The 20,249-nt window shown below is 34.7% G+C and overlaps 4 protein-coding genes across 4 annotated transcripts; all 4 read right to left on the minus strand.

The window, feature by feature from the left end:
- Positions 1–3,930: 3,930 nt before the first annotated feature.
- Positions 3,931–6,263, minus strand: LOC112521880 (zinc finger protein CONSTANS-LIKE 2). Its single transcript, XM_025130878.1, has 2 exons — positions 5,475–6,263; positions 3,931–4,532 (listed from the first exon to the last, which is right to left on the minus strand). Exons 1-2 carry the CDS (start codon positions 6,261–6,263, stop codon positions 4,173–4,175), a joined length of 1,149 nt encoding a protein of 382 aa, XP_024986646.1. The 3' UTR covers positions 3,931–4,172.
- Positions 6,264–9,635: 3,372 nt separating this feature from the next.
- LOC112522289 (stress-induced protein KIN2-like) lies at positions 9,636–10,287 on the minus strand. Its single transcript, XM_025131414.1, has 3 exons — positions 10,038–10,287; positions 9,825–9,893; positions 9,636–9,734 (listed from the first exon to the last, which is right to left on the minus strand). Exons 1-3 carry the CDS (start codon positions 10,092–10,094, stop codon positions 9,660–9,662), a joined length of 201 nt encoding a protein of 66 aa, XP_024987182.1. The 5' UTR covers positions 10,095–10,287; the 3' UTR covers positions 9,636–9,659.
- Positions 10,288–10,544: 257 nt separating this feature from the next.
- LOC112522280 (pentatricopeptide repeat-containing protein At5g38730) lies at positions 10,545–12,567 on the minus strand. The gene has a single exon (XM_025131405.1). It carries the CDS (start codon positions 12,468–12,470, stop codon positions 10,689–10,691), a length of 1,782 nt encoding a protein of 593 aa, XP_024987173.1. The 5' UTR covers positions 12,471–12,567; the 3' UTR covers positions 10,545–10,688.
- Positions 12,568–16,952: 4,385 nt separating this feature from the next.
- On the minus strand, positions 16,953–19,262 carry LOC112523141 (S-adenosylmethionine decarboxylase proenzyme-like). The gene is made up of 4 exons (XM_025132616.1): positions 19,181–19,262; positions 19,023–19,086; positions 18,440–18,585; positions 16,953–18,336 (listed from the first exon to the last, which is right to left on the minus strand). Exon 4 carries the CDS (start codon positions 18,183–18,185, stop codon positions 17,094–17,096), a length of 1,092 nt encoding a protein of 363 aa, XP_024988384.1. The 5' UTR covers positions 18,186–18,336; positions 18,440–18,585; positions 19,023–19,086; positions 19,181–19,262; the 3' UTR covers positions 16,953–17,093.
- Positions 19,263–20,249: the final 987 nt, after the last annotated feature.

The following is a 20,249-nucleotide window of genomic DNA, read 5'->3' on the forward strand; positions in this document are numbered from 1 at the left end:
TGGCTCATGAATCCAAATAGGCAGCAAATATAAGGAAATCTCGCACATTGTTAAGAAAGATTGAGTTATCATGTATAAACAATTTGGTTCTAACAGACCCACAAAAGATTGAGTTATCATGTTAAGAAAGACCTACTGTTTCATTTGTTTCTCATAACAATGTAATCAGCTAAATGCTTAGCTTCAATTAGATGCGTATTGATGAAGAAAATGCTTACTGTTTTATGTAGAATTAGATGCGTATTGATGAATATAGTTGGAACATTTATATTGATTATTTAGTGGAAAAAAACACTAAACAGCTCATTGGGGGTAAATTGGTCATTTTAATCAGTTCTGTCATGTCCTGTTATGTCTTACCAAACGCTGAACAGCTGTCCTGTCCTGTCCTGTCCCGTCCTGTCCCGTCCTATCCTGTCTGCGCACCAAACGCACAATAAACCCATCCATATAAAATTTGTATTTGGGTTTCCTTCTCTATAGTCCAAATAACTCATTCTTTCTTCTAATTAGCTTCTAATGGCATTAATTCAAAATCAAACCCCAAATGATGAATAATTTATGATTTTTGGTAAAGTTTTCAAATTTTCAGTTTATTAATTTTGTTTTGTTTTTTGATATAACTTTTCAATTTGGATTTTGTATGTTTATACTTTTGTAGTTAACGTTGACAATGATGGTGATAGACTAGTGGTGGATGCCTTGTGTGGTACTGGTGGGGTCTGGTCGTCTGTGACGGTGACGGTGATGGTGATAACGAACGTGGAAGACGGACATATGATAATAATATAATAATAGTATTTTTTTTTACACGGTTTGATGATAATATGTTAGAAGGGTATTCGTGTATGTATAGCGATAAATCTACATTTTATCTCTTTCGATTTAATTTATGAATTTGTGTGGTCTTATTTTTGTTCTATTTTAACAGAGCTCAATGTTTATCTTTTATTTAAACAAGTTTATTAATTATGAGTTAGTTTTATAAAGTTCAAACATATTAATAATTAGTAATAATAAATAAGTTGTAATGTTATATAATATAATAATATTGTTTTATGAATATATCTATATGTAAATATATATACTCATGATTGAAATTTAAAAAACTGGATTGATTGGTTCACGATAACGCCTTCACATGGGAAATCCTAACATCCCGTTGACTACGTACTTTCTCTTGAGCATATATACATTTACACAGACTCTTAACCACGAAGATGTCCATTTCTACATGGTCTACTATTTGAGTGAGTTCTACACTTTGAGAGATTACTGTTAAGTGAGTTTTAGATCTGATTTAATTCTCAGATATATTTTGTTCTTTGTCAAAGAGTTTAGATTTACTACTTGATTCTGCCCAATCGATCTGTGATTTGTTCCCTCGAAGACCTAATATTTAGTGTTGTTTTTTCTTATCCAGTTTTTCATTTTTTAGCATATATGTTTTCATCCTTTTCAAACTTCTCAGTATTAAGAGGTAATCACGAAAACGGTCGTTCTACTCTTCTAGGTAAAGGTCAGGTCTACGTATACCCCCTCCCCCTCCCCCAAAAAAACCTCTCCTCAAGACATATAAAAGATCTGATTTTACTTAAAATTCAACTCAGATACGGGATAAGAATAGAGTACACACCTTTCCGTAAAAGTCGCAATCTTCTGGTATCTAATTATATCATCACTTGTGAAGTAACTGCTATTTTGCTCGTAGCTTTCTTGGATTATATGCTATTGTCGATATCTATCAATTAGGATATGCTTTATCCTCCGAACATTTACATAAAAAGGAATGGTCTTTTACAATGTCAAAGACTGCAGTTGAATGTCTAGCTTGCGTTGCTAATACATTTGCTTAGACTATAAATAATGGTGATCTTAACCACAAGGGTGGTACCTGATTGGTTTGAGTTTTTGACTCCAAATGTCAAAAGTGTCCGGAGGTCTTTAGTTCAAATCCAAAAACGAATAAAAATCTTCTTGTGACCACGGAGATTCAAATACGATGACTCCAGATTACTCACAAAGCAGGTGATCGAAAAAGAAAATAAGAAAAACAAAATGAAATGGGCGATATCATGTATTAGCCGACAATTTTTTTTCCTCTAATACCAAGTGTCAATAGTTGTTTGATAGTTTATTGATTTTCTTTAAATAAAAAGTTATTTAACAGGAAATGTGATTTTTACTTTTCTTTTTTTTTTTAATAAAAATATATTAAAATTCTTAATTTCAATAAATAAATATCTAGACTATATAATAAAAATTTTGACAAAAATTCGTAAAAAACCATTTTTTATGCATAAAGTACTATATATTGATGCATATTATTTAAAATTCAAGATTACAAGTAATTTTGCGTAAGTATAACTTATTAAAACTTTATTTTTTAAATTCGTGTAACTAACTGTAGATAAACATAATCAAATACAGGATAAACAACCATTTCAAGTATAGAAAATCTAAAATATAATTAGGATAATCATTGAGTTCTAACAGAATGTTCAATTGTTATCTTTATAAAAAAATTATATTGTTAAATCAAAAATAAATTACTTTGTTATTAAATCTAAATTAAATTATAATAAAAAATTGAATTAAAGAAGTTACACCAAAAAAGCGAGAACTATTAAATAGTTAATTTGATACTAATATCGATTTATTTTTTTCAAAATTTTATGTTATCTTCAAATTTATATTTCATTCAAAAATAAAAACATTATCGCTCTTCAAAACCACGTAAAATCATGTTATATCGATAAAGACAAATAATAAAAAGTAAACATTAAAATCGAGATTTATCTCGCTGCATTGCGTGAATACCCTTCTAAAATATAATTAGGATAGTAATTGACTTTTATTAAAAAAAAAATTAATTATTATCTTTATAAAAATATTATGAAACCAAAAATAAAAAAATAATTAAAGAAATACACAGAAAATGAAGAAATTTTAAATAGTTAGTTTGGTACTAATATCAATATTTTTTTTTCAATTTTTTTATTATATTTTCATATTTATATTTTATTTTCAAGAATAAAAACATTGTGTTTACTCAAAACCACATAAAACTGTATTATAACATCGAGATAAAAAAAGAAATAAAACAAAACATTAAAATCGAAATATATATCGCTGCATTATACGAGTATCCTTCTAATCAATATTGATATATGTTTATCACACTAATGATTCATTTCATTTATTTTTGATGTATTTAAAGTTCACAAGTTTTCATTTTGTTTTCAAATCTATTACAATCAAAGCTTTTAGAATATAAAACCTTTTTTTACAGTAAAAAATAAATATAAATTATAAAACATAAAAAAGAATATTTTTCATTTATGGTTGGGTTCGGGGCCAGTTCTGGTGTTCTTGATACCCACAACAAGAATGCTAAAAAATGCCCCTATATCCATTCTTTAAGCAAACGAAACGTATTGTTTTCTAAAGGATTTGATCACCATATTCACGCTCTATTTCTTTGATTAGATTAGCCACTTAGTTGATGCCGGGATGACTTGGGCTTGTTGTTTATAGCACAAATGATTAAACCAAAGCTAATAACTCGATGCCCCTTGGGCTTATATGATGTCTTGTGCGTTCGCACGGGCTGCACATAGTCAGTCCCTGAGCCGAACATGGTTGGGTTAGATCACTAATAGATATTGAAAAGATTGAGTTAAATTGAAGTTGAAGACTCTGTAGGTGATAATCAATAATAATAATTTTTTTAATAAGAAGTTGTATTGGATGGGTTTCATCATTAAACATAGCTTTATACAACATTTGTTACATTTATTTGAAATATTATTTTACGGGTCTTATTTCATGCATTTAAAACTGATAAAAGAAAGAATCGACGTCACTTTTATTGAAATCTTCCGGCCTCAAATATTGTAAGCTTAAGAAACTTGTGAGGAAAAAAATATATTGGAAGGCAAAGTTACAAGGTTTATTACAAGATTCCCACAACATCAAAATATATATATGAAACGAACGATTAAAATACAGAAAATGTGTATTTTGTATTACGTTTACAATTAAAGGGAACCCATAAGTCGATTAATTCTCGTTTCCTAAGATGATGCTAATCATCTTAAGTTTGATGTTCATTTGTGTCGAAGCCATCAAACCCTTTTGCTAAAACAAGGATGCCTATTTTCCGTTCGTATTTAAAACGAAGGGACAATTCCATATCCGCCTTGTACCATATGATTCGTGGGGAACATTTGGTCCACGTCGACGTCTGCGTTGGTTCTTTTCGCAAAACGACCTTTGATCCTGGGTCTTGTTTCCGCATAAGCTTTTCTTGATGCATAGCGAATGGTTTTTTCAAATTTTCTTGTTTTCTTCTTCTCTCTGTACCTTAAGACTCTTGCTTCACGGTCCATTGGATTGAGTTGGGTTGGCACCTGAACCGGAGGGTTTGAAAATAGATCAATCGTCCCTTTCGACGGTCTAGGATGTGATAGTGAAGCATCGGTTCTTGTTGAATCAGGTACGACTCCAACTTCCAACGATGACATGGAAACCTGGACAATTACAATAAGCAAAGCTCGTCAATTGTTTATGGGTTCCATTTTCCTTATATAATGCATAGAATATTTAGACCATCTCCAATGAGGACATCATATACCAAATTTGATACCAAAACATTTTTAATGGTAATACTAAATCTTACACCAAATTGATGTAACATCATGTGAGAAGTAGAGTTAAGACGAGAAGCATAAGAAGAGATCTGGACTATCGATTACTTTTAATCTCAAACTCATTCATAAACCACGTTTGATACGGTATTGATCTGATGCATCTCATTCTAATATGTATCTAAGCATGGAGATCCCTTCTTACGCATCTCAATTTAACTCTCTTTTTTCCTGAATCTCAACCCGTGACAGACATATCTCTTTGCCTTTGAAATATATGAAAACTTTATTACTTTAATTGTCTGAAATAATTCATATGACAACATACAATTGGAAACATGATTAATTTAATTTAAATAAATGATGAATAAAAATCAATGTCTAAATCGTCTTTAACAAGTACACAATCAAGATTGTGATCGTAGAAAAAGGTAAACTAAGTTGAAAAGCGTTGAAATATTGCATTTAATCACGTGATTTCAGGTTTAAAAAAGTTTAAAGATAAAAAGAAAATCATAACTTTGAAACCACTACTTTTAGGGGTGTTTATAATAGCTCGTAAAAACAATTTATTGACTTGACACCAGTAATAAACAAAGTGTGTGGATAAACAATTTGTACCGGTATCAAATCGATAATAAATTTTTTTTAAAGAAATTAAACCAATTTAATTTATAGTAAATTGATAAGAGTTTTTTGTAAAAACAATCGTTTCAAATAAACAATCCCAAACATCCCTTTTTAATCATCTTGCAGTTCATTTTTGAAGACAATCAAAGAAAGAAAACATGATTTAGTTTTGGAGTTTCTTTTTATAAAACTTACACTGTGTGAAAGCGGAGGATAGCCATAACCACCGGCGGCGTGCGAGGTCTCATGATACTCCATTCCCAACTGAAACTTCTGGTGTTGGAAATCCTGGTGGTGGAATTGATGGTGATTCTTCTGAACCGGCACCACACTATCGGCGTCGCCACCGCCATACATCTTCTCCGCCGCCTTATAGCATTGTTGCTGCGGCGCCTGATCATCATTACCAAATTCCATAAACTCCAAATACTCATCATCACCTCCCTCTCCATTAAACAAAAACCCATTCTCTTTTCCACTCTGGTTCTGGCTATTCTTCGGCAGAGCATCAAACAACAACCACGAAGCTGCTTCATCTTCATCCTCATCATCAATGGCGTCCTCAGCTTCATGTGACAAAAACCCACTTTCAGATTCCACTCCTAACCCCATCACAGACCTGGGATCAGTAGCCTGAGGTCCATAAAGTGCGCCTGGAATCGGCATCACCGGGACGCGGTGGTGCCGGCGAGCAAGAGGGTTTGCAGAATGGATATCGGCGTCACAGGTGGTGCAGAGGGAGGCGGCGTCCGCCTTGCATATAAAAGCCGCCGGAGCTTGCTCACAGGCTTCACAGACCCAGACACGTTCGTGCTGGGAAGACTGGAGCTTGTTGGCGGCGTGGATCCGGGCGTCGCAGGCGGTGCAGAGGTAGGCGGCGTCGGGGCGGCAGTAGATGGTGCAGGGGGCGGAGCGGCAGGTGTCGCAAACGCGAGCCCAGGTGGTACTGCTTTTTAAACACAAAGTACTGCTTTGATCCAACATTGTGTGTTTCTTTCGGGTGTGTTGTGTGGTTCGTGTGGAGTTTGAGTTTAGTCCTGTGGTCACGATAAAGAAGCAAGGTAACAAGTGGGAGGTGGAGAGAATCCAGGAGATGACACGTGGAAAATATCTAGTGGGTGAGAAATGTTGGGAGGATTAGTCATAGTTTGGGTGGGACCCAACGCGGGGCCAATGAGATGTACGAAAGGTATTGTCGACTAGTCGACTTTTGGATTTCAAAAGAAACGAGTATAATTAAGGTTTGGTTTGTTGGAGTTTAAATTGGTTCATCGTATTTTAGTAATGTTTGTGGAATGTAAATTTTTAGAATGAATTTTGAAATTCATTAAAAAAATCAAATTTAGAATCATTAAAAGAATGGAACTTGTGTGTTTGGATGGAATGGAATTGTTAAAAGGAATTGAAACATCTCATACAATGGTGAATCTTTAATCAATGGAATTCAAATGATTCATATATTTTTTTAGAAGACAAGAATACGATCGAATTGAAATTCATCAAATAAATTTGACTTTGAGGGAATGGAATGGAATTTGACCATACCTTGTGATTGCGTTTGTAATGCATGGAATTGGAATGAAATTATTAACGGATTGGATTTTTTTGTTTGGTTCACGAAATTCAACTTTGAAATCGGAATTAAATATCAATAAATGACTTTTTTATGATTTTTGAATAACGGAATTGGACTAGTGATATCAATAGCTAATTATCTTGAATCGATTCCTTGATTACATGTATTGTGTATCAATCTCGTATAGATGGAGAAATTACGATAGAGAGAGAGAGAGAGAGAGCGTACCAGATGTAGATCGAACCAGAGATCAATTAGATGAGATGGTAGACGCAACGTTGAATGAATTTGGATTATGGAAGAAATTTGTCGGAAAGGAATTAAAATCCGAGGGTATTGCCGTGGAATGTAAAATCCATGAGTGAAGGAATTTATTGGAATTGAAAGGATTCCATCAGTTTTATTCCATGAACCAAACATTGTATTTGGAATTTGGTCAAAGGATTTGGTCGTTCCAATTTCTTTCAATTCCATCCAAATTCATGAACCAAACAGCTCGTTATACTTTTCGTTGAATGAAATTTGGTAAAATTGGAATCCATCTAAAGAATTTGAGTTCGGATGGATTGGAATGTAATTTGATGGAGTTTGACCACGGGTTGGTAGGAATTAGAATATCCATCTTTGTTTTTTTTTTCTTTTTTGCTTTTTTTGGGGGGGGNGGGGGGTTGTGACGATGACAATAGTGGCATGGTGGTCGATGGGGAAGGTTGGGGGTAAGAGTGGTAACTGTGACAAAGACAATATTAGCATGGTGGTCGGTGGGGTGGACGATGGTAGTTGTGACATCGACAATAGGAGCATGGTGGGTGGGGAGGGGTACGGTTGGTAGATGTAAGAACGACAGTAGTGGAATGGTGGTCGGTGGGGTGGGTGGTGCATTGCTGGAGGGGATGGGATTGATAGACATGACGATAACAATAGTGGTATGGTGATCTATGGGTGAGGTGGGGGTGGCGGGATGGTGGACGTGGCGACGACAGTAGTGGCATGGTGATTGGGTGGCGGGGTGGGTGACGAAGTGGGTGTGGTAACTGTAACGATGACATATGTTCAAACTCAATAAGTGATGGTTCAAACTCAACTAGGTACCTTAATAGTTCAAACTCAATTTAAGATTTTCAGATTGTTCAAACTAAATTCAAGTTTAAAGATTTTCAAGTAGTTTATATTCCTAAAATAAATAATGAATATTATACAATTTAATTTATCAATAATTATGAACGTCCATATCATCTTTCCTTTTATCGTTGAACTAGTAAATAAGACACAAGACTTGTATGCAATTGGAAAGAATCGTCAAGCTACTAATTACATACCAATACGTATTTATCAATTTTATATACAATCACTTCAAACTGACCGACCAAATTAAAACTTTAACTCCAAACTGATTAAATCGTCAATTTATTATGATTTCATGAGTCTTGAGTTGAACCTTATACACATGATTCCAGTGGATGATTGACACCCTACTGAAATCTTCATGAGGGTTTCAAACAAAAAAAAAAAAACACATTTAATAAACATGTGTATCACATTGGCCGGTTATGTAACTGTAGCCTACTTTCGTTGCCAACTATGTACGCAATTTATACCAATCATTGTATCTTTTTGGCATTTTTATTTCCGTCAAACTTGATTTCAGTTGTGTATAAATGGAAATATAGTTACACTATAACTTGGCTCATAAGATTTTAGTTACTTTAAACGACAGTATAACATAATAAAATGGACAACTTTTATTGCATGGTATACCGATTTTGGAAACGAATGGGGTGTGATTGCGACAATACAGAAGGGAAAGCGAATTCGATTGGTGGGGACTAGCGAGAAGGAGCACAATGTCGACCCGGTTAATGTAGACAAATTGCGAACCGTTTTCAATAAATGGGTCCATAGGCCACGTGAACCGGATCAGGGTCAGCCTTCGTTTCTGTCGCTTAGCTTGCTTGCGGGTCCCACACGTTTTTTTTTTATTACCTTCATACGTGGCAGTTGACTGTGGTTGCCATGTGTCAAGTGGGTCCCACCATGAGTCAGCTTCTTATGGTACTCAACGAATGGCTGTACTCCGACCACATGCATATATTTAGAATGCCCGCATGTTTTCCATCTTATGATGGCGCTTGCTCTTTCTTTTTTGATTTACACTTAACCCCCCTTTACTTTATTCACTTGCACTTTTAACTTTTTAGAATTTAAATCCAAGTAACAGCTTAAAGAACTTGATGAGAGTCACGTTTCATTCAGATAACTATACATAACTGTTTGGTACTGACTTAATGATATATAAAATAGCTTAAGTTTTTTTTCAAACATCTTCAAATAAAAAAACACACTTATTTCATCTAGTAAAAACTCTCTCAAACAAAAAACAGATTAATCCATACAGAAATTAATGAAAAACTAACCAACAGTTTTTAACGTATTCATATCATATTCGCTAAAAAATATTAACAAGTTTAAACTAAAGGTTTTTGTTTGGAAATTTAGTAAATCATGTCGGTTTTGGACTAAACACATACAGTTTTAATCTATAAGGAACTAAAATTCATATATATGGAAGTCGAGGGTGCAAGTTGCAATTAACCTGAATTCTTATCATGAAGCCGAATTGACTCTGCCTTTTTTTCCTTGGGGGCCATTAGAATTTTGGACCATTTTTTTTTTCTTGCAAAAGGTAAACTAATAAATTTCATTTGAATTTATTATTTTATTAATTCATTATTTCGTAATTTAACATCATTTATTAATTAAAAAAAAGAAATAAAATGAAAGGGTGGAGGTAGAACAGAAAGAGTTCATTTGTTGGCTCCAGCTGCATTCTTCACTGCATCAGTTGCTTCTTGTGCCTTTTCCCTCATCTGCTGTCCAGCCTACATACATATTCATTTCATTTCATTTAATAACAAATTATCAGCACAAAATAATAACAATTTAGTACAAAAACCGAAGAAAATTCGGACCTGTTGTGTCGACTCTTTGGCAGACTGTGCAGCATGGCTAGCTTGGTCCATCATCTGACTGCCCTTTTCCTGACAGCGGAAAAAGCTCAAGATTATACACAAACTCTTTTCGTGGTTTTAAACCTTTTTCATTTGCGAATAACAAAAGGATCGGGCTGGAGACACTGCATTAATTCACATATGAATGAGACAGAAAAAGATTTGAGAATTAACCTGAGCTTGGGCCTTGGTCTGGCCGGCTTGGAATTCTGCGCTCTGAGAGTTGTTCATATTGTATTTCTGGGATTGATGTTTTGTTGTTTAAACAAGTAGGATGGAAGTTGATGAGGCAAAGAGATTGTGTTGATCGAAAACTACCAATGGGGGTTGGTTATATATGGCTCGAAGATGAAAGCAACTAGCGACATGTGTGTCATTGTTTGGGAAACAGTTGCAAGAATTTCTCCATAGTTTTTGGCTACAATTAAGTTCTTCTGTGGAGATGGAATCCAGATGCAACTACACCACACCTTTGCTAGATCAGTTACAAATAACAGGAAGAAGTTGGACTTTTTCCTTACACTTGGCACAATCATGGGTACTTCCTATTTTTAGAAATTAAAGGTTCTTACATTTGGTATAAGCATGCATAGTTTCTATCTTTAGTGATTCCAAACACTTGAACAAGATCTCAGAGACAAGAAAGTCCAATGGGGTGCTTTCATTTATTTGCCTAATTCTTGGATTATCAACTTGTATTATGTCATGGGAGTTTTGGCAAATTTCGATTCGATATCACGACTAAAACACAATTGCATTGATCCAGACATTAACTGAAGAGAAATTTAATAGCAAGAAAAAGGTATTTCTTGCAACTTTTGCATCCTATGCATAATCTTCGGCTCGATGAATCTGTTTCAAGGTATTTCTTGAAATCAAGCCTCTTTCAACAGCCAAATTCCAAAAAGTCTGCAAAATGCCCTCTTCACCAGCATAACTAGCTGTGAAACTTTTGTGGATTTTCTGAGTGATCATCAATCTCTTCTTGTACATCTCATCAAAAATCTGTAAACCAGTAGTTGTGTCACCTGCTTTCAGGTAAGCATATGCCAAACTAGTAAATATAACACTGTCTCCTGATATCCCTTTATGCTGCATCATATTATACAACTTTTGAGCATGATCAACCCTCTCTCTCTTGCATAATCTCCTTATAAGTGCCCTGTAAACTGAAACATCAACGATTATACCCTTCTGATAAAACTCATCAGGTAACTTTACCAGCATCTCTTCGTTGCTTTGGTTGCAGTAAAGATCCACAAGCCATGAATATGTGCAATAGTTCGGAGAAAATCCGTCATTAAGCATAGTGAAAACAATCTCTTTGGCATTTTCCATTTCTTGAGCCTTGCAAAACCCGTGAATCAATGCCTTGTAAGTAAAGGCATCAGGCTTAAGTCCGGCATGCAACATTGTACCTCTAACTTTCAAAGCAGACTTCATATCTCCAATCTTGCAATAAGCATTAATCAATGTGTTACAAGTGATATTATCGGGCACAACCTTTTTCTCACTCATTTCATTCAACAATTTGTTCGCATCCCTTATCTTACCCTCTTCACACAATTTGCGTAGCATCGTGTTATAGGTAACAGTGCCAGGATATAACCCTTTAGCTTCCATTTCCTTGCGTAAACACAGAGCTTCATCATAACTGTTCACTCTACAATACCCGTCAATCAAAGTAGTGTATGTCACATGATTTGGAGTTGCGCCTTTGATTTCCTTAAACATTCTTAATGCCTCCCTCATCCGACCTTGTTTACAGTACCCATAGATCAACGAATTATAGGTTATAATGTCGGGATGTAAACCTGCTCTGTTCATTCTATCTTGAATACACAAAGCCTCATAATGCATACCTTTCTTGCAATACAACGATATCAATGTATTATAGGTAAAAAGATCAGGAGAAACACATTTATTCTCCATCTCACTCAACAATTCGTCTGCTTTCTCCACATCCAAAGACTTGCAGCAAGCATGAATCAAGACATTATAGATATGCAAATTTGGAACTATCCCAATCTTTGCCATTTTCTTGTAAAACTTCCACACTGTATCAGTTAATCTCTCTTTAACCAACGAATTCAACAGAACAGTACAAGCAGGCAAATGTGGCTTTAGACCATGAACCCTCATATGCTCAAAGACTTGAATTGCATCTTGGGTCATCTTTGAATTTGCATAGAATATCACTAACCAGCTTAAAACATGTGAATTCACATCTTGGTCATCGCAGGTAGTGGCCAGCGCATTTATAACCGCGGGTGAAGATAAAAAATCTCTCGGAGCAATTTTCTCGAGCAGTTGGTGTGCACTTTTGAAGTGTCTTTGTTTTGTGAGGAGGTGGATCATGGTCCAAGAGGATTGTAAAGAATGCTTGTAATCAGGGTTTAGTTCAACCCATTTGAAAAAATTCCAAGAGATAAAACAAAAAGACCCCTTTTGTGAGAGATTCTGAAGTGTATGATTGATGGTGTTCGAGGTAATAATCGAACCGATTCGGGGTTTTAGGATGATGTCCCAAGAACAACCTTTTAGTACAACTGCACACACTGTTTTCACTAAGTGCGCTTCGTTTGTAAAACATCTTAAATTGGCCATCAAGGAGAAGACAGATGAACCCTAATTCTAGGGCCAATTGTTTTCATTTGCTTTGAATTTGATTGTGTTATTCACCTGGCACAAATAGGTGGAGCACATGAACAAATTGGCTCGACTAAAATAAAATCCAAGGAGTGATTAATACATCAACAATAAACAATACCCGAACTTATCAAAACACTTTGTTCTTATTTTCGCAATCCTTGCCTGATATACATTTGAATCTAGAAGAGAGAAGAAAATTTGGGAAATCGTCGAAAGTGGGCGTTCAGCCCCCAATTCACTTTTATGTCCACCTTCTTCTAAACCACGTTTTTTCTGATTAGCCCAAAATTACAAACCTTCTACAATTGATTTTTATTTTGGGTAATATATTTTTAAAATTTTTATTTTAGTATTTAAGATATAAAGTTTTAAACATTTAAGTATTTGAACAATCCGATTATCTTACTGATGTGATGAATGATATGGTGTCTAACTCAGTATTATTTGTTATTCAACTAAATTTTATCTCATCACTTACGACATCATAATGGTAATCAGTTAATGTTTCAATAAGTTACCCGAATACTTAAATATTTAAAATTTTACATCTTAGATATCAAAATAAAAATTTTAAACTTACATTATATATAAATCTTATAAATATATGATACTTTTAAATAAATCTTAATATATCATACCTTTCTTCTTCTATATCTATTTTAATAAATTTTATTTTATTCTTATCATAGAATAAAAAGTGAAAATAATAATATAAAAAATTTAGAGAAAACTTACGAATTACAATTTGTCTTATATTAATTGGAAATTGACAAAAAGATCTTAATATGATAAAACTTAATATAGACATAATATGGGGATGGAAATAGAATAAAAATATATATTCGTTTTGATATGATGTAGTTAGGGGTGTACAAAAAACCGCCAACCTGTAAAACCCGTTCAACCACTAATTAGAAGGGTTGAAAGTAGGTTAGCATAACTCAACCCGATCCAAACCGTCAACCTGCCGCTAATATATATTATTTTTATAAAATTATGTGTGTGTGTGTGTGTATATATATATATATATATATGATATTTACAATCCAAAAATATGTATATTTTTTAGTCTGATGCATAATCCAAAAATTAAAATACATGTATCATTTGTCCAATTTATAGTCCAAACTTAATCCAAGTCCAACTATTGTCTAGTCAAGTCCAATACGACCAGTACTCCAATTCAATTCACTGATTCGGTTTTCAACTTCACGTTCTCCTATCGTGTACTCGTTTAGCGTCCCCAATCTGCAAATCGTGACTGCCGAGTGCCAGCCGAACTGTGGTTATTGGCTTGATGTTGATCAGACCTGGTTGTTAACTTCACACAAAGTTGGTTGAAAGAAAATAATAAGGGGATTCAAATATGTAAATTTTTGGATGAAATTGTATCTTATGACTTTATTGAAAAAAGTAAACTTAACGCTAGTTCTTTTTTCATGCTTATATATTCTTAATAAATGGTTTAATATTCTTTTTGAGTTGTAGACAAACTCAAGAAGAATGCAACATCGGAGTTGGGAAGGTCCAAGACGGTCGTACTTGATTGAGGATTTGAATAAGATGTTATCATTAAAACTTTGAAATTTGATTCCAAAACTTTTTGGATGATTGTAATAACTAACGACCTTGTTGGGTATATTTTAGTATTATTTATCATATTTCATTTGCCAACTTTATGAATTTTAGTAACTCGTCAACCCGACCCAACCCGTTGTAACATGTCCTGTTGGGTTGGGTTATACTTTTGAATGGATTGAACTGGATTGAGATTTATCAAACCGTCATAATTAGGTTGGATTGTAAAAATGTCAAAAACCATCACACCCAACCCGCATACACCCCTGGATGTAATGGACCTATTTTATTCAAATAGTCATTTGACCAAAGTGATTTCGCATTTTAGTCGCTTTAGGAACCATTTTCTTCAAATAGTCAAAGTCTAAATTTAGATTTTATGCAGAGGGTGGTTTTTGCGTGAAGTGTATTAAAAGAAAATTCTGTAGGCAAAAGAAGGTTTTTTCGTAAAGATTTCACTTTAGTAAAAAATTTGCATTTTACATCATTATAGTTAGTTATTTAATTTACTTTATATCACTTACTTTTTTTATTTTTTATTTTTAATTTTACATCTTTATTATATTAACGCACATATTCATATATTAACTAAAATACATAGAGAAAATATGTTTATGTTTTATAATTTATAGCATTATAATTGTCTCGTCAATACGTTCAAAATGAGCTTAATATTGGATATTTTTAGATTTAATCTTATATTATTAAATATTATAAAACTTACTAATTATTTTTAATACTTACATTTTATATTCTTGTAGTTACAGATTAAATAAATAATCATAAGGATATAAATTGTAAGTTTTAAAAATGATTCGTATGTATGTATGATTATTAATAATATAACATTAAATCCAAAATATTTAATATTAGTCTCATTTTGAATATTGGCAAGACGATTATAATGATGTAATTTTTTCATGTATTTCAGTTAATATATAATTATATGTGTTAATATAATAGAGATGTAAAATAAAAAAAATAAAAAATAAGAATATAAAAAAATTAAATAACTAACTATAAGAGTGTAAAATGTAACTGGCAAAAATATTTTGTGCCTAAAGATTTTTCTTTTTTCTTAATTTTTTTCATTTAGTGTAATAATATATATTTTTTTAAAAATTGCCTGAAAATACACTTACCCTGCGTTTGGTTTGCAGGAATGTTTTTGAGGGATTTGGATTCCCATGAGGGATTTGGATTCCATGGGATTTGGATTTAAAATCCATCATGTGTTTGGTTTGCAGGATTGGATTTGAAGCATTTAACCTAATTTGTCAAAATTGAAGCATTTAACCTAATCTGTCAAAGTTGAAGCATTTAACCTGATCTATGTTCATGTATACTCAACCTAATCTTTCAAAATTGAAGCATTTAACCTAATTTGTGTTCATAGTGTAGAGATAAATCGAAAAGGGGAAAAGGGGAAAAGGGATTTACCTGGAAGGGCGATGCGACGGTGAGCAAAGGAGATGAAGGGCGACGCGACGGTGAGAAACGGAGACGAAGGGGGACGCGACGGCAACGGAGACAAAGGGTGACGGCGGTGGCAACGGAGACGAAGGGCGACGCGACGGTGAGCAACGGAGACGAAGAGCGACGGCGACGGCAACGAAGACGAAGGGCGACGGCGGCGGTGAGCAACGGAGACGAAGGGCAACGGAGGAGACAGCGATGAAGGTAGAAATCGATACCAATGGAGGAGACAGCGATGAGTCGGGCAAGCGATGAAGGATTTCAAAATCCTATGTATTTTCAAAGGATTCTCAAATCCAGTGTTGGTGGGATTTCAAGTGAATCCCAGGATTTGAAATCCTATCATTCCTACAAACCAAACATGGGATTGGAATGGATTTCAAATCCAAATCCCTCCAAATCCCTTCAAATCCAGCAAACCAAACACGCCATTAGAATCCACCCTTTTACGTAAAAATTTAAATGTAAGCCTTAGTTATTTGAGAAAAATAATCCATAAAATGATTAAAAAGTAAAATCAATTTAATCAAATTGTTATTTATGTAAAATAAATTGTCTATATGATAAATGGGACGTGCTAAAAAGCGAATGAATAAGGCTCATAAATTCAAAATAACAATCGATCAGTGGATTAAATTTATTATGTAAAGTGATTTAAAGGTGTTTGACGAGCATTTTAAATATAACCATCGTAAATGTGATTATGGGAACAATTAGAATCAGATCATGAGTTGATTAGATTTATAAAATGTTAGTAGTTTAACATTATCTCAAGAATTAGCTTTCTCGAACAACTTTTTTTTAACTATAAGGGTCCTGGCGTAACGTCCAAGAATTTCAATGTTTGAATTGAAGGTTCATACTGTCAGACTTATTTGATCTTATCAATTCTTATAATTTTTCTCGAATAAATCATGAATTTTTTCGGATAGTATTAAAGATCTTATCGAAAACTTACAGCAGTTTGCCAAACAAAGGCTAAAAGAAAAAAGAACAAGGGTATTACTGGCTTAACATCTACAATTGGATTCAAAAAGCGTAGGTTTCCGGCAATTTGGCGAAGAAAAGACTACTCGGATAAAGGACAGAATTAAGACAGATCAAACTAAAGATATTAAGCATAACAGACATTTTATCTGAGGGAGTTCGATTCCAGACGTACACAATAATTGTAGTCACTACTGAGAATTCGTGGAGATTAGTCTAGGTATAGTTTGGTACACCTAATATAATATTAATATTATAATGAATGAGTAGGTAATTATCCAAACTCTGGAGAAATCATAAAAAGAGGTATAAGTCGATGCATTTTTCAATTAGCTCAAAATCATATCGCCTTTTTTTTACAAAATCATGGAACAAAAAGGCAACAAACAGAAGACAAAAAAGGACCAGAAATAGTAAATATACCAAATTCACTCACCCAGATGCACAGACCATCTGGGTGCCTTCATCAACACCACAACCACACTAGACAGAAACCATCTCACTTCTCATTGCCAACCGCCTTCTCTTCCCTTCCCTTCACTCATCCTCAGTCTCAGTTTCAGTTTCACTCCAACAGTTTCGCAGAATTGACCGCGGAGACCCGCAACAACTTCCTCCCCTTGAAAACCCATGGTACACCATCGAACCCCCTCGTCCACCCTCAAGAACTCCAAAGTTCGATTCTTCGACACCGTACCCTTTCACAATCGGATGATTTCTTTCATCCAAGTTAACATCTTTCAAGTCATTTCCATGCAAAGCTACAGAGAACTCACTAGGCTCAAAGCAAGCCAACACCCTTTCAATCAAAGCACCCAAATCCATGGTTTTCAAGTCGTAACCCACTGCTTCAAAGCTCGCGTAACTGAACCCATCTTCTGGTGTCACGTGAATGGTAGAGATCGCCTCCCCTTCTATAGCATTCATAGAATACCCACATGGGTCAAAATCAAAATCACATATCTCCGATTCTGGAAGGATCTTCCTAATCCCTGAATCTTCAGTCATCACAGCTGCAGAGCTTGACTTAGACTTGAAAAATACCGATGCCTTCTTCTTGTTTAAACCAGTCATGCACATCTCTAGAGTGTAAACTGGTGCAGCAGGGATTGCGGCTTCGGCTGAAGCAGAGTAGACGTGCCATTTCTGATTTTTGTCAATGCCGCCCATGACATATGCTTCGCTCCCCATGCCAAGCTTTCCAAAGTGGCTATCAAGGACCATTACTTCTTCAGTGAAGCTACGGTGAGGATAAACCTGAGCGCCAGGAAATATGAAGCTTCCACGAGTATACCTTACAGATTTGACACTAAGGGACAGTTCACCAGATAATTTCAGTATAGGTGGGATCGAGAGAAGTAGCTTTGTGGTGCCACAGGTTTTGATGATGATCTTATAGGGATAAACAAAGAGGCTGGATTCCGAAAGAACATAAGAATCCAGTGAATCGTTGGACAGCGAAGAAACTATGGTGCACTCAGCCGGTGCCAGAATTTCATCAAGTTGGTCCTTGGTCAAAGAACGCAGGCATCTGCCTCCAGGATAAGCAGAGTCATCATTGTCGGAAAAAGAAATCTCTAGCCTCTTTTCAAAGCCTTCAAATCCAATGGCAGATACCATCGATGCCATCTTGCCTTGGAAAGTTTTGTTGCAAAGAGAGGAAATGAAGAACAAGGGGGTAGGAATAAAGAAAAGACTGTAGCAAAATAATAGAACCGAACACTTCTATCTAGGGGTTATGGAGCACGGATGCAAGAACTCAGGACGGCTTGCGGGTGCACTGCAAGATGGAAAACAGGAAACCCCATAGAATCATCAGTGAGAATGCAACAAGAAGTTGTAATAATCAAATCAAATGTACCATAATGGAGACCAAAACTCACGTTAGAGTAAACAGCAGATTTGAACTTCTTGAGCCCTCCGTTTGGTCGAACGTCTTCGATCCCGTAACCTAGGGGAGCTTCGTAAATAAACGATTTACTACCAGACTTCTTGCCAGCTTTTGACTCCATTAGATCATTCAGTTGTCCTGCATATACCGTGGAACATAGATAAGAATCAATTTCAACGTAGTTCATACCGAGAAAACTTGCAGATAAACTAGAAACCTACAAAAGTATATGCCTACCCAAATGTTGCATTTACATTTTTTATGGAATGGATGGACTGCAAATAGGGAACCAAAAGAATATGACCATGAAATGCATCAAAATCAAAATTGAGAAAGACTCTTCTCAAATGATTACTTTATACCAAACCCTTTCGCCTTTTTGATTCGATCAATCGATTTCGTGAGACAAAATCAAAAAACACCAGTATATGAACTTTTGAAACGATAGCAAATAACAGTAGCAAAGAAAGACTATCAACATTATATCATTTATAACAGGTCATCGTCTACAGAAAACAACCAACTCGAATAATGTAAATCACAAAACACAATCAAAGAAAAGAAGAAAAACTTACGGATGAAAAACAAATCAAAGAATTAAGAGATCCGCAATGCGAACGGCCCAAATGGATCAAAAGCCTGAAACAAATCATCACAAGAACAAGAAAGGTTAGAAATGCAAAAATAAAAGGATAAACGAAGAAGAGAATGGGAGGAAGAAGAACAAACATACCGACGAATTGATGTTATTGAATCGAGTAGATCAGAGAATATGAATGGATCGAATTAGAACCCTAGAATGTGGAACCAATCGATCGAGTAAATCAGTTAGGCGAAGGTGTAGATTTATATAAGGAGAGGGTTACAGAACTTGTGGGTGGCAATGAATCCAGGGCAACGGAGGAACGAACGGCCCTAGAAGAATGCTCTACTGACACGTGTGTTTTTGGGAATGTGAAATGACGATTTTGTCCTCCCTCAAAGATTGAAGTGTCCTTTGATTTCTGCCGCTGTGGCCCGCTCTTTGTGGAGCGTCTCTTATTATTTCTCAATAATTTCACTTTTAGACGTATTTTTTATTTAATTATTATTTTTATTAATAGAAAATCATACAAGTAGTCGGTCAATTTTCAGTTACATTCACATGTGATTCTAAAGTAAAAATAACATGTGATACTACAACACGTCCATTTTGAATATAGACGATTGGCTGGTCAATGAGATTTAGGTGTCGTTTACTAAATATTTACCCGGGTAAACGTTTACCAAGTCACTTTACTTTACCGGATGAATATGGCAAGGACAAAAAATCTTACCTAATAAGAGCGAAGGCAAAAATCGAGAGTCTTACCCGGTAAGTGAAGACGATGACTCTTACCATTGTTAGCGCTTACCGGGATAAATTGTTGCATACAATGCGTTTTAGTGAATCAAATCTTATCTGGTAAATAAGCAATAGTGTTGAATTTTACTGGTAAATGCTTACTGGGTAAGTGTTTAAGTAACGATCCCTTAGTGAAAACCCGTCCGCGTTATGGCTAGCCAACATCGATGTGTTTGTATCACATCTAATTTGAGTTATTTTGTCTTTCTCATAAATTGACTGTCTTTTTTATATTATAATATTTATTTACAAAAAACAGAACAAATAAACTCAGAATCATAATATGTATGCTTAAATCATTAACTTGTTAAGAAGTCAAAGTTTTAATAGCGTTAAAGTAAAGGGTGTTTGATTAAGGTGGTGGGTGAGAAAGTGATATGTACCGATTCGTTGGTCTTCTTGTGATCACATGCATTCG

The sequence above is a fragment of the Cynara cardunculus genome, assembly GCF_001531365.2.
Source record: "Cynara cardunculus var. scolymus isolate 2C chromosome LG 1, CcrdV1, whole genome shotgun sequence".
Lineage (NCBI taxonomy): Eukaryota > Viridiplantae > Streptophyta > Magnoliopsida > Asterales > Asteraceae > Cynara > Cynara cardunculus.

Excerpts from the sequence above, each read along its gene's own strand:
- LOC112522280 (XM_025131405.1), bottom strand. The coding sequence starts at position 12,470 with ATGGCCAATTTAAGATGTTTTACAAACGAAGCGCACTTAGTGAAAACA.
- LOC112523141 (XM_025132616.1), bottom strand. The coding sequence starts at position 18,185 with ATGGCATCGATGGTATCTGCCATTGGATTTGAAGGCTTTGAAAAGAGG.
- LOC112522289 (XM_025131414.1), bottom strand. The coding sequence starts at position 10,094 with ATGAACAACTCTCAGAGCGCAGAATTCCAAGCCGGCCAGACCAAGGCC. Across the intron at positions 9,894-10,037 it reads AGACCAAGGCCCAAGCTCAG|GAAAAGGGCAGTCAGATGAT; the intron begins GTTAATTCTCAA and ends TTCCGCTGTCAG. Across the intron at positions 9,735-9,824 it reads CCAAAGAGTCGACACAACAG|GCTGGACAGCAGATGAGGGA; the intron begins GTCCGAATTTTC and ends ATATGTATGTAG.
- LOC112521880 (XM_025130878.1), bottom strand. The coding sequence starts at position 6,263 with ATGTTGGATCAAAGCAGTACTTTGTGTTTAAAAAGCAGTACCACCTGG. Across the intron at positions 4,533-5,474 it reads ATCCTCCGCTTTCACACAGT|GTTTCCATGTCATCGTTGGA; the intron begins GTAAGTTTTATA and ends GTAATTGTCCAG.